This window comes from Vulpes lagopus, chromosome 23 (genome assembly GCF_018345385.1).
Source record: "Vulpes lagopus strain Blue_001 chromosome 23, ASM1834538v1, whole genome shotgun sequence".
Taxonomy (NCBI): domain Eukaryota; kingdom Metazoa; phylum Chordata; class Mammalia; order Carnivora; family Canidae; genus Vulpes; species Vulpes lagopus.
The window spans coordinates 51,828-64,624 of NC_054846.1; the positions used below are offsets into that span (position 1 = coordinate 51,828).

The window sequence follows — 12,797 nt, forward strand, 5'->3', positions numbered from 1 at the left end:
AATGCCATCATTGCAGATATTTAAAACTCAACTGAAGAAAAGCACACAAGCACATAAAATTGGCCTTGTTCTTCTCTCTACATGAGTGACAAGATCCACACAAGCATGACCTAAGACACCAATGGATTCCACCGCCTGTGGGCACTTTCCAGACCACCCACTAGTGTGAGGGAAGAAAGAGGAAGACTGCGCTGGAACTGATGACTCACATCAGGAGGACTTGCTCAGCATGGTCCTGGCTCAGTTAGGACTTCTCCAGGATGCTTGGAAAGGAGTACTTAACACCAGGTCACTACCCTCTCAGCTCCAAAAAGTTTCCAGGGAATATAGGAAGCCTCTCCAACCTACTTTTAGAATTGGCCTGTGTTTTGTTTTGCTTTGTTTTAAATCAGAAGCAATCCCTGTAGAAGATCAGAGCATTCACTCTATAAAGGGTAGACAGAACCTTAGACCAGGGGTCAGCAAATTATGGCCCAAGGGCCAGAGCTGGCCCACAGCCTGTTTCTCTAAATACACTTTTCTTGAAATACATCGTTTGCAATGTGTCTATGGCTGCTTGCACAGTACAATGGGCGACTTGAGTAGCTGCAAAAGGCTGCGTGGCCCACAAAACCTAAAATACCTATTATGTGACCCCTTACCAAGCCTCATCCCCACATTGGACTAATAGCTTTGACAATACTGAATCAAGGATCCTTAAGGTAAAAATCTGTCAAAGTTACTGCCTTTGTCCCTTCTTTTAAGTTGTGGAATAGAAAAAAATATTTTGAATAGAATATGCCAACTTTTTATGAATCTCATCCAAGGTATTTCATGCTAGAGTCTGAAATACACACCGGTGACACCTAAAATAGTGTATTTATTAAAAATGGAAGCACTAGAGTCAGAAAGAACTGAGTGTGAATCTCAGATTTGCAATTTTCCTGTTCTGTAACCTCTGGCAAGTTACTTAATCTTTCTGGGTTTCATCTTGAAATAAATACTATCCAGCTCAGAGGGCCCTTGTGGGGAGTGAAGGCGTTACTATACATAAAGCACTTAGCAGAGAGCTTGGTACATCAGCACGTGCCCAAAAAACTATGTAGCTTTATGATTACTATAATATTAAAAGTTAAAATTAGGGAACTCCACTTTCCAATATTGAACATGAGGCTGATAAAATACAAATGCATCACTTGTTAAGCATTACCTGCGCAGTTTCCCCCAGGATCTCCACAGAGAAGGCCATCCTTTTCAAGACCTCTGGTTGAATTCCCATCTGCCACAACACAGTGGAGGATCGCTAGACCTTCAAGTTTAAAACAGAACCAAAACAAGCATGAAAACTTGAAAATTTCCTCAATGCAAAGTACTTTACCAAAGTCATGACCCATTTATGAAAATAACAAACCTCTGACTTCCACTGCCAAGGCACTTTCCCACAGCAAAGAGGTGGTGGTACACAGGCCAGCATGTCTAATTTTTTAACCTCAATGCCAAAGACAGAATTTTCAAGACAGTTTCACAAGCATCTAACTATGTATCTTAGTCTCTGAAGAGACGTGGCCATAGCTTGTGATGGAGACATCCAGAAGCAGAAAGATGGAGTTCTCAGCCACTATACAAATACTGATGAATTTCCAGAGAAAATGGATGACAAGACCACGTGGCAACCTACTCTTTCCATTCCAAAAAGACTCAATATTTCTCAGGCATTAACTATTGTTTGGACTTTCTTCTTGGAATATGTGAACTGGATATTCAATTTATGGGAATTCTTTAAAAATTGTAGCTTCCCTCAGCTAAGTATTCCTGTAGTTGAGAAGGCCAGACCTCATGGAAAGGTATAGGGGAGAAAGGAATGCTGTGTTACGGTTAGGACGGTTTAGAATACAATGTGTAGTCCTTGTGTGGAGGACCTGATTCAAACAAATCAACTGTAAAAAATCACTAATGAGCTAATCTGGAAAATTTGACCCAGACCAGAAATTCGATAATATTAAGGAATTGTTGCAGATAATTCAAAGTGTGATAATCATATTGTGGTTCAGGTTAAAAAACAGAGTCCATATCTCTTAAAGATATAAATTTAAATACTTATTCATGAAGGTAATGCAACTGAGACTTACTTTACAATAATCCAACAAGGGAAGGTGGGTACGAGGTGCTGAGAGAAACTTACAGATGAAACAGATCGGGCACATACTGCTCGTTGTTGACGCGGAGCAGTGGCTATAATAAGGTTTATTATACTCTTCTCTCCACTTTCATATATATATATGAAAATGTATATATATAATATATAATGTCTATAATAATATATAATTGTCTATAATAATAAGTTGGAGATGGCAGGAGAAGTAGAGGAGGGAAGATGGGGAGGGATGAGATGGCTTGGGAGCTAGCTAGTCCTGAATTCATGACCTGTTTTTGCTACTTTACAGTCATGTACCTGGACAAATTTCATAACCTCTCAATTTCCTCATTGGCAAAGTGGAGATAATTATTATCTCTTCTTCAGAACAATGCTGCGAGGATTCAATCAGGTAAGTATGCAAGGCACTTAACACAGTGCTGGCCTGTAATCGATGCTCACTTAAATTACTCATTATATGTAACTGGCAGGAATTGAATAACTTGCCCACTGGGTATACTGATGCTTATCCATCTGGCCAATGGTTGCTAAGCTGTGCATGCTCTCTTAATTCAACTCAGTTCAACAAACATCCATGAACATCCAGAAACACAAAGGTGGATAGGACAGATTCTACTCTCAAAGTGCTCCAAAGCTAGAAAGGCAAGTAATCGGCTAATCAATTAATCATAACAACACGAAGTGAGACTATTGTGTCAGAGGACAATAGTATCTAGCAAGTTCAAAGGCCAAAATAGTTTCCAAAAAGATTCTTTCAATACAGAGACTCTTTTCTAGCTATCTAATTGGAAAAGGTTAAAAAAAATGTGATAACTAGCATTGTAAAAAGCAAATAGAAAAAGAAATTCAAATCTATTTCCACACTGGGGTGGCTCAGTGGTTCAGTATCTGCCTTCGGCTCAGGTTGTGATCCAGTCCTGGGATCGAGTCGCACATCCCTTCCTGCATGAAGCCTGCTTCTCCCTCTGCCTGTGTCTCTACCTTCTCTCTGTGTCTCTCATGAATAAATAAATAAAATGTTAAAAAAAAATAAATTAAAATCCACTGGTGAAAGGTAAATTAGCATTACTTTACTAGAGGACAGTTTAGTACCGTACGTGCTAAAAGCAAAAACAAAAACAAAAACAAAAACAAAAAACAAAAAACTAAAAAAATGTACAAATGCTTAAATGCAGTCATTTCATTTCTGTAATTTCCCCTAAGGAAATAATCCAAGATACATAAAAAGATTTAGCTGCAAAAATTCTCTATGTAACATGGGTTAAAAATAATTGGAAATTCCTAAATATCTAACAAGGCTCAGATGATTAAATACATGAAATACTATTCAGGCATAATTCAAACATTAATAGAACATTTTGATATATTCCTTAGCAAGAGAGATAGGCTATAGAATAATAATGTTCCGTGATCTGTGGTTTGTCTGCATCTGTTTGTGATAAGTGTAAAAAAATATAGATATAAAGAGATATAAAAGTGGGTAAGTAAGTAGATATGTTACTCACATTGGTTAGAAGAATTTTTTTTTTAATTTTCCTTATTTGTACTTTCTAATTTTCTAGTAGCATATTTTATTTGTAGCAACAACAAAAAAAGGAGTGTCTCCCCAATTATTATTAAAACACACACGCAATTTGGCCACCAAATTTTTAGATTTTTCAGGACTTTTATTCCAATACCTGCCACCCTCATTTCACACTTTTAACAAGCCAGAAACATAGAATCATTTAGGACTTTCCAAGCACACCGATTGTATACTTAATCATCTTTGTAATCCTGGTAACTAACACAGAATACAATAAATATCCAACAAATGTTGAAAGAATGAATAAATCAATGTATAAAAGAACAAAACAACATTCAGATTTTAAAAATCCCAGTATCCATTTCTACTGGATAGAAAATTTCAATGGAAAATTTCAGTGGGAAATTTCAATCAATTTATTTTATTATTATAAAATAGGTTTAATTCATGCTTAAAATCTCATACATGAGCTTTCTCTATGGGCAGAATTAGGAACCCTTAATTCTGGAGTTAATCTGTTCTAATGGTGGGACTTTTACAAAAACTCTAAATCTTATAGAGATTCAACATCTACAAACTAAGGATGACAATATCTCCTTCTCGAAGTTCTTGTAAAAATAAAATTAAGTAACATAAGAAAAGGCACATGGCTTGGGACCTAGTATACAATTGTTGGTCTACGCACACTCATTTGTACTATCACTTATAATTTAACCCACCATTCTCCACTTCCACCTAACCGAGGGACCCCTGATTTCGAAACCCGCTCAGGGCCCTCCAACCTTCCTGCAGGCTGGGGTCCGTGCCCAGACTCTCTTCTGCTACAACTTACTCCACATGCTGGCATCAGCTGGTGAAAGGATGCCACTGGGAAGAGCCCTAGGCAGGACTCCTAGGGAGGAGGCATGCTCCGGTGAAGCATGTGCCCTGCAAGAGGCCCTGGGCTAGCACATGCTATCTGCTCGCCCACAGTCTTCAGGTTATAGTCACGAGCTGGCAGCCACGAACTGGATCCAGATGAAGAACCATTTTCTTGTTCTGCACAGTTTTAAAAAATTGAATCGTGACAGCTCATATTTCACCTAGATTTATCTGCTTCTACTGAAAAAGCAGAAGGTCTGGCAACACAGGTCTGAAATACCTTCCTGGAAACAACTGGAGACCGCTAAGCTGCAGGTGACCCCTTTAATTCTACAGATCCTATCAGGCTGGCTGGGCTCAATTATTTTAACTGCCTAGACCCTGACAAGCATTTCAGTCTGTGATCTCTATGAATTGACTCAGAAATCACAGAAATGCACACAAAACCATTTACTCAGTATTCAGTATTGATACTGAAGGTGCTTCCAGGAAAAGAGACATTCTTGTTCCACCCATAATTCAACAAATATTTATTGAGTACTGTGATACAAGACACTGAAGGCTCAAAGATAACAGATAATATCACTAATCTTAAGGAGCTCATGTTCTGGTAAGGAAGGTAGACACACAAATATTTAAGGCGTGGTGTAGTAGGGACAACAACCGAGGAGACACAGGAGTAACCCAGGGTGGAGAATCAACTCTACCTAGCCGCAAAGACTTGATGGAGAAGGTGAGGATTGTGGTGAGTTTTTAATAGGAAAGAAATGATTTTTAAAATCATCAATCAATAACTTCTGGATAGCATAATCATTGATATTATTTGTTTCATCAGTAGACAATGTTTATATGGTAGTAATAATGTAAATACTGATAATGCACATTATTATATCAAAAATTATCATAAAATGAGAGTCTGTAATTAGCCCACTTATGCCATGTGGGGAAACTGTGGTGATTTATCAGTGTCTTTGCTGTGCCAGTTCTTAAATATTTTGTGTATCACCTTTATAGTAATATACTGAAGTTATGAGAGAAAAGAAAATAGGTAGAATCCAAGCTTGGCAAGTCAACAAATAGCATTTCAAGCAAGTTATTTAGCAAGATGGAGGTAAATACAAAAGAAAACACTTAAAATAGTTAAAAGTGGTGGCTTCTAGGAGGTAAAGAGGAAGGAAGCCATGGTGCCAAGATCTACTATTTGTTGCTGTAAACCTTTTAGTACTATTAGATTTTTAAAAATCTGTGTATATTTATTACCTTATTAAAATATTAATTATTAAGGAACAAATAAAGTTGTAATTAACCAAGGGATTCTAAAAAAAAGAGAGACAACTTGTAAAAGGACACGGTACAAGTAATACAACTTGTCGTTTGTCTGGGGGGTGGGTGGGGAACGTGAGGGGGATCAGGCTGGGGCACAAGTAGATAACATAACATATGACCATATTAATTTACTAATTACTGACAGATCAGGCACCTAAATTGGGGTCATTGAAAAGCTTTAAGTGAAAACAACATAATCCTTTTGTTCATTTGTTGGGTGTTTGTTTGTTTGAAAAGGTTACTTTGATACCAGTATAGGTGATTCGGACACCTAAGCCAAGGTGGTGGGACTGGGTACAGAGAAGAAATGAAGATGCGAGATATTCATAAAGTAAACTATAAAAGACTTGGTGGCTTTAGAAAATAAGAGCTTTTTAAAGGTATTTTACATTGTATACATCTCATCTCATTGTTCACAGGAATCCAAGTTCTGGCTTAAAATGAATGTAAGACATTCAAAGGTTTCTCAACTTTCACACTATTGACATTTGGGGCTGGATAATTCTGTTATGGGAGGCTGTGCATCGTAGGATGATCACCCCTGACTTTTATCCTCCAAATGCCGGTAGCATCCTCCCCCCATCCCTCTTTCTACTTCTGAGTTGATATAATCAAAAACATCTCCCACCATTGCCAAATATACCTGGGAGGAAAACTGACCTGGTTGAGAACCATTGCAATTCTCTCCAACCTGTTTTAATGCTTTTTGTCCAAATATAGCTTTCATTTTGAATGTGTAGCTTTAATATAAATCAATCACAGAGCTTCAAAGGTTCAAATTTTGACTCTCAAAAAATTTCTTAGGGAAAGTTTCATTATCCTGTGGAAAGATCATTGAACTTTATCATTAATTCACTATGTGACCTTGAGCTAATTAACAATCTATCCTGATCTTTTTCCTCAAGAAAAAATAAAATTATAGGTTCCCTGCTCATCCCATAATCTGGTTTATGAAAACCAAATGAGATAATATAGTAAAAGAGCTTATTTTAAAAATATGTTATTAAAATAATCATCTTTATCAGAGAAAGTATGGATTGTACTTTAGAGAAAATAAAAGACAATATGGTACTTAGATGTGGAAAATATGATTTTCATTCAGAAGAGTCACAAATTTTATTAAATTTCAGAATTAGTAAGACTCTTAGAGATATTAAAATATCCTACCAACCAACATTCAACTCCTCGGAAATTATTCTCTGGGAAAGTTCACCAAGCCTGCCTCTAAAATTTCAGTACAGGGTCTTCACTCTCTTCTAAAGCATTCCATTTCAACGAGACCATCCATCCATTCTTTCAATTGCAGCCATTCATTCACTCATTCAAAAGATTATTAAGCACCTATTTCTAAAGCTCTATAAATGCTTCTTTATGTTAAGCTGGTTTTTCCATTCTGTAATTTTACTCTGTTCATTGGAATCACCTGGAATACGTCTAATCTCTCTTTCCCATGACAGATTCTCACCTATTTGAAGCCAGCTATCAGATCTTCCTGAAAGGATTTCTCTTCTTCAGGCTGAACATCCTGATTACTTTGACCACATTTTACCTCTGCTCATCAAGACCCTCATAAGCCTTGCCATGGTCCCCCAAAAGTAAGGTCAAACCGAGGTGCTGTTTCACATGGTCTGGCAAAGACAGAATAGAATGGGGCTCTTGGCCCCCACATTGTGGGTACTATATTCTGGTAATGCACCCCCACGGCATATCAGCCATTTTTGGTTGTTTGGTTAAATACTGGGGTTTTAGTCTGCTTACAACAAAAGGAAACTCCTATATCTCTTATTCTACTGAGAAGCGGTATATTGATGGGTTTATTTGTTCTTTTTGTTTTGTTTTTACTTTTTACGTAAAAAAAAAAATGATTTTAGACTTTTAAAATATCTCCTTTAAAATTGTGTTAGATTTCATCTATCTGGCAAATATTTCACAATCTTTTTGTTTTCTTATTCCTTCATTCAACCTACCTCATGTGACCTACAGAATTTCTGAAAGATTCATTAAGGCAATAAAAACAAAATAAAACAAAATAATGTTAAATTAGTTGTGTTTGCTAAGCAGTGGGAAATTGAGACTCTATTTCTGGTGCTAGTTTTTAAATATCAACTGTACTCAAAAAATTAAAGACAAAAAGAAAAGAAACCCAATTCTATTTTCATGAGTCAAAGCTCCATTTATGAAATGTTCAAATTAAAAATCGCAGAATTTATTAAAAGTATTATCCCTGTCAGCCAGCATGGAGAATGAAGTCATTGGGAACAATATAAGCATTGAAAGAGAACCAGCCTGACAAGGAGCATGACCCACTGTCTCATAGTTAACTGCTAAATGCTGAGGTAAGTTGTACACCAGCTGGGTCAACTATTTAAGAAGATCAAATGTGACCAACATAAATAGTCATGTATGTTGTATTTGCCTCATCTCTGAGCTGAATTTTCCATTTTTTAGAGCCAAGTATATTTTATATTTTTAAAAATAAATATAACATTATCAAAATGGCATTCTGATGAGTTAGGACTTCTTCTTTGATATTTTAACTTCTACTTATATCTACCAAATCCAATGACTTCTTATGATATTGTATCAATCTCATTTTAGGATTTGAACCACACTCTATATCTCATTAAAAAATCCAACCCTAAATCAAAGGAGAATATTTTTTAAAGATTTTATTCATTTATTCATGAGAGACACAGAGAGAGAGGCAGAGGCAGAGGCAGAGGGAGAGGCAAGTCCCTGCAGTGAGCCCGATGCAGAACTTGATCCCAGGATGCTCAATCACTGAGCCACCCAGGCGATCTCAAAGGAGAATTTATTAATCTATGAATATAAGCAGAAATTAGAAGAATATCTCATAGTCAAATCTCTAAAATTCTATTTATATTAGAAGGGAGCAGTATAGATTAATGGGAAAAGGGGAAGTTGGCAGTCAAATGGCACCAGATTTGAATCCTGGACATACCTTCTAGTCACTAGCTTTGTTATTAGGATTAAGTCACTCAACATTGAACTTCAGGGTGCCCATCTGTAAACTGAGGTCATAGTAAGTTACATGGTAGGGATCCAGCTGTGTGCTTTAAAAAAGAGAAAAAATAAATTATGAATTATTAACGTTGGTAATGCCTGGCACAGGGTAGGTACTCAACACAATAGCAGCTATAAAAGATCTGAAATTAAAAAAGAGTTCTAATTACTCTGGTAAATCAGAGATTATCATTCTTTTAGGTGGACATTCACAAATTTCAACATTTTTGCTGTGATTTGATCTGTGTGTAAAATATGGTTATGAAATAAAGTACAAAAGACAAATACATGTACTTATACATACCACATTCCTACAGTGTGCTTATAGGCATGTATTTAGTGAGGCAAAATGGTTTGTTGACCTTGCACATGCTGTTTCTCTCCAGTTTTTTTTTAAAAGATATTTGAAGTGAAGGCGTCTCAGGTAATGAAGAGAAATATGGCATCTCGTATGGTTCCTTGTATTCTCAGGACAGTTCTTCCAGTGACTCAGTATACTCGGTATGTCTGACAGGGTTACTGATTCAGTTGGCTGGTTAAGCGATTCAGTGATACAAACACAGTAGATAAAGTCAGATCATGGATGTTGCTGTCTAACCACCAAGGGATTATAAATCATATCTCTCACTTTAGAAAAATAAGGTTTTTATAGTTTTAATCAACATTCAGAGTAAAAACTATAAGGATCTGGGGGATTTTTTTTCATTGTGTCTTCATTGTCAAGAAGAAAAACAGAATCCTGAGTATGCAAACTATCCAAAGAACATTTTCTAAGTCTAAAAAGAGATTACATCTAACATGCAGTTGAAGGGATGCCTGGGTTGCTCAGTTGGTTAGGCATCTGGCTCTTGCTTTCCGCTCAGCTCAAGATCTCAGGGTCATGAGATCGAGCTCCACGTTAGCTCTGCACACAGCATGGAGTCTGCTTAAGATTCTGTTTCCCTCTCCAAAAAAAAAAAAAAAAAAAAGAAGAAAAGAAAAAACATACAGTTGAAAAAAATTTTAGAGAATGGAATGATGTTTATCATTGTGGGTTTGTAGTGGACTGCGACAAAAACTAAAATTAGGGTGAAGTTTGACATTAGCATTCTCTTCCATCTATTTTTGTTAACTCCTTTTCCATCTTTTTTCATTGTTGTTTTGCCTTTGACATTCTCCCAAATAGAAGATAACTTTTAAGTATAATTTCCTTTCCAAATGCATTTACTTTCAAAGCGGATGTGCAAGGAGAAAAATTGCTCACCTCAAATATTCTAAAATCAAGTGCTTCAACTTGGGTCTTCTAGGAAGCAGACCCTGAGATATATATGAAGGGATTATCACTTTATTTGGGAGGTACAAGTTCTGAGGTTATGAGAATAAGGAAAAAAGAAGAGACGAAGCGAAAAGGAAGGCAAAGCAATGCAAAGTATGTACCCATCATGCAGATGCAGCCCCAAAGTGCACCACCGAGACACTAAACTTTACTCAGACAACATGTTCATTCCTACATAAGCTATTTAAAGCATTTTAGAAACAAACAAACAAACAAACAAACAAACAAACAAAAACTACATCTTGAAGTAGTTCATGGAAGAAAGAATGAAAGAGAAATATGTCTGCCCCAATCACTTTCATCACCTATTTCTTGGACAAAATTCCATGCAGTGGGTGCTAATAGCCTCAATCTCTGGCCCTTTGCTGAATGAGGGGTCAGAATTCATGCCGTGGACGTGGTGTTATCCAAGTCCAAAACAAGGGGCAACCTGGCATGAGTAGGGAGCTGAGAAGAGACAAAGGAAATAGTCAAAGGGCTCTTAAGACAGGCATATTGTTCGTGTCCCAACCCAATGAGCATTTGGGGCATCAAGACATCTCGTGGGCCACCATATTCTAAGACAAGGAAGGATTTTTCCAAAGTCTCTCAAATCATATCACCTGGGAAACTGTCTATACTATAAAACTTAAAGACAGGCTTCTAGATTTTTCAGGGCTAGGAAGGGAAGTAGAGACTGGACAGAAAAAAGAAAAGAGGTCTTCACAAATAGTTTATGTTCATTCGAAATTAGGAAAGTAAAATATGAACTCTTTCCTCTTCTCATGTAAAATTTCATCCCAAACAGTAGAAACAGTACCTTGGTGTTTAAGAAAGGCTAAAGATGATAAAAACAGTTCTTTACCTCATAAAAGTACTTCACAATCTTATATTTTTAAGATAGGGAAGTAATTTAACCACCTGTCATACATAAACTAACTCATATATCTGAAAACTGTCAACACTACAATAATGCCTTTGCCAGTAAATCCACCTTTTTCCCCCCACTGTGACTGTTATTAAATCTGTGACAACAATGACTAAATTGATGGGAACCCCATAATAACCTAGAACTGGTTTCTTCGAAATCATCAGTTGTCAAAACTTGACTTTTTGATTCCCATTCCTTTAAGATAAGACCATTCTAGACAGCCAGACATTATAATACTTTAAATGAAAAGCTCTGGGCTCACTGAATTTCCATAATAGTTCATAGAAAGGAGGTGAAAGGAACCAAGAAAAAGAACAACTTGTTATCAGGGAGGATTATCCGATTACAAAATGAGGAGAAAAATGTGGAGTTGGCCTCTGGATCTGGTGATAACACAGTCTCTGACCCATGAGCAAGCAGTCATCAAACTTTAATAATGGCAAGAAGAACATAGAATTTTAGAGTAGATGCTTATCCAACGTGAAAAAGCCCCAGAATTTAGGCTCTTGAAATGAGCTAGGGAAAGCCAATCCAACTTAACATTAATCCATTATTATCTTTATCAACAAAACTATTTGCCAAGACCAGAAGTATTAGGAGAGAAATATTAGGCAGTGTATTTTAAGTGTCGGGTATATATAAAATGGATTCTATTGGAATCCCCAAAAGAGGCAATGTGTTGAGCTGCAAAAACCACAGGGAAAATTTTCACAGAGTTTGGGAACTAAACTGGATCAAAGGCTCATAAAAATGAGCCCAGTGTGTTTGGAAGATACTGAGGAAAACTGTCCAGCTGGAGTGAAGAATTCTACAAAGAGTATTCAGAACAAGAGCCTTCTTGATGTGTGTGGTGTGACTGTGCAATAATTCAATTGATTTTCTTGGGTGACCTATGAAAATAAGACACATTGAGGCATGGTCACACCACATATTTCCAGTTGAAGCTCGGCAATGTCTGTTTACCACATCCTGAAAGACAGATTCCCAATAAAGAATCTGAGTAGTCTAGAAAACCACTTCAGAGGCATTTAACAGTGTTAACGCTGTTGGGTAGAAATCGGTAGGAGAGACCGGGGTGCGTTTCCTTTGTCATGCTAGAAGCAAGTGGGAAGTGTTCCCTATTATTCTTGGGTGGAGTTTCATCTCACATCTAAATCACACATTCATTCTTCTTACTCTCCATTTCAGGACAATTGTCATGTATCTAAAGTGATTAGAGAATTTTCGCATAGAAATTTTCTATCAAAGGATGGCAACATTAGAAATGTGTCTCCTAGGGATCCCTGGGTGGCACAGCGGTTTGGCGCCTGCCTTTGGCCCAGGGCGCGATCCTGGAGACCCGGGATCGAATCCCACGTCGGGCTCCCGGTGCATGGAGCCTGCTTCTCCCTCTGCCTGTGTCTCTGCCTCTTTCTCTCTCTGTGACTATCATAAATAAATAAAAATTAAAAAAAAAAAAGAAATGTGTCTCCTAAAATAATCACATTTGAAACTTCTGTCAACATGATTTATCAATTATAGTTATGCCATGGTTCTTTGCATTCATAATATAATCCCCACTGATAAATTGTTATTCTAATAAGTGGTAAAATATAAGGTCGGACCAGAGCCTGTGGCAGGGATTGGTACTAAATCCCACGATATCCTCTTACCCCGTCGTGTGAGGAATATGTGATATTCCCATGACATTGCTGGTGATGTG

At 37.1% G+C, this 12,797-nt stretch overlaps 1 protein-coding gene across 7 annotated transcripts in view; it reads right to left on the minus strand.

The window, feature by feature from the left end:
* Nucleotides 1–12,797, minus strand: part of BTC (betacellulin) — a 42,518-nt gene that overhangs the window by 17,533 nt on the left and 12,188 nt on the right. For 2 of the 7 annotated variants that reach the window (XM_041738769.1, XM_041738771.1), the window contains 4 exons: nucleotides 9,175–9,402; nucleotides 8,809–8,920; nucleotides 6,507–6,666; nucleotides 1,190–1,288 (listed from right to left, as the gene is read on the minus strand). The exons of 1 other annotated variant lie outside the window; for it this stretch is intronic. In XM_041738769.1, the coding sequence (XP_041594703.1) occupies nucleotides 1,190–1,288; nucleotides 6,507–6,573 (166 nt within the window). In that variant the 5' untranslated portion in view covers nucleotides 6,574–6,666; nucleotides 8,809–8,920; nucleotides 9,175–9,402. Of the gene's footprint in view, nucleotides 1–1,189; nucleotides 1,289–6,506; nucleotides 6,667–7,311; nucleotides 7,415–8,808; nucleotides 8,921–9,174; nucleotides 9,403–12,797 lie in introns of those variants that run through there. 4 more of the 7 variants (XM_041738770.1, XM_041738772.1, XM_041738773.1 and 1 more) reach the window with 3 other exon arrangements.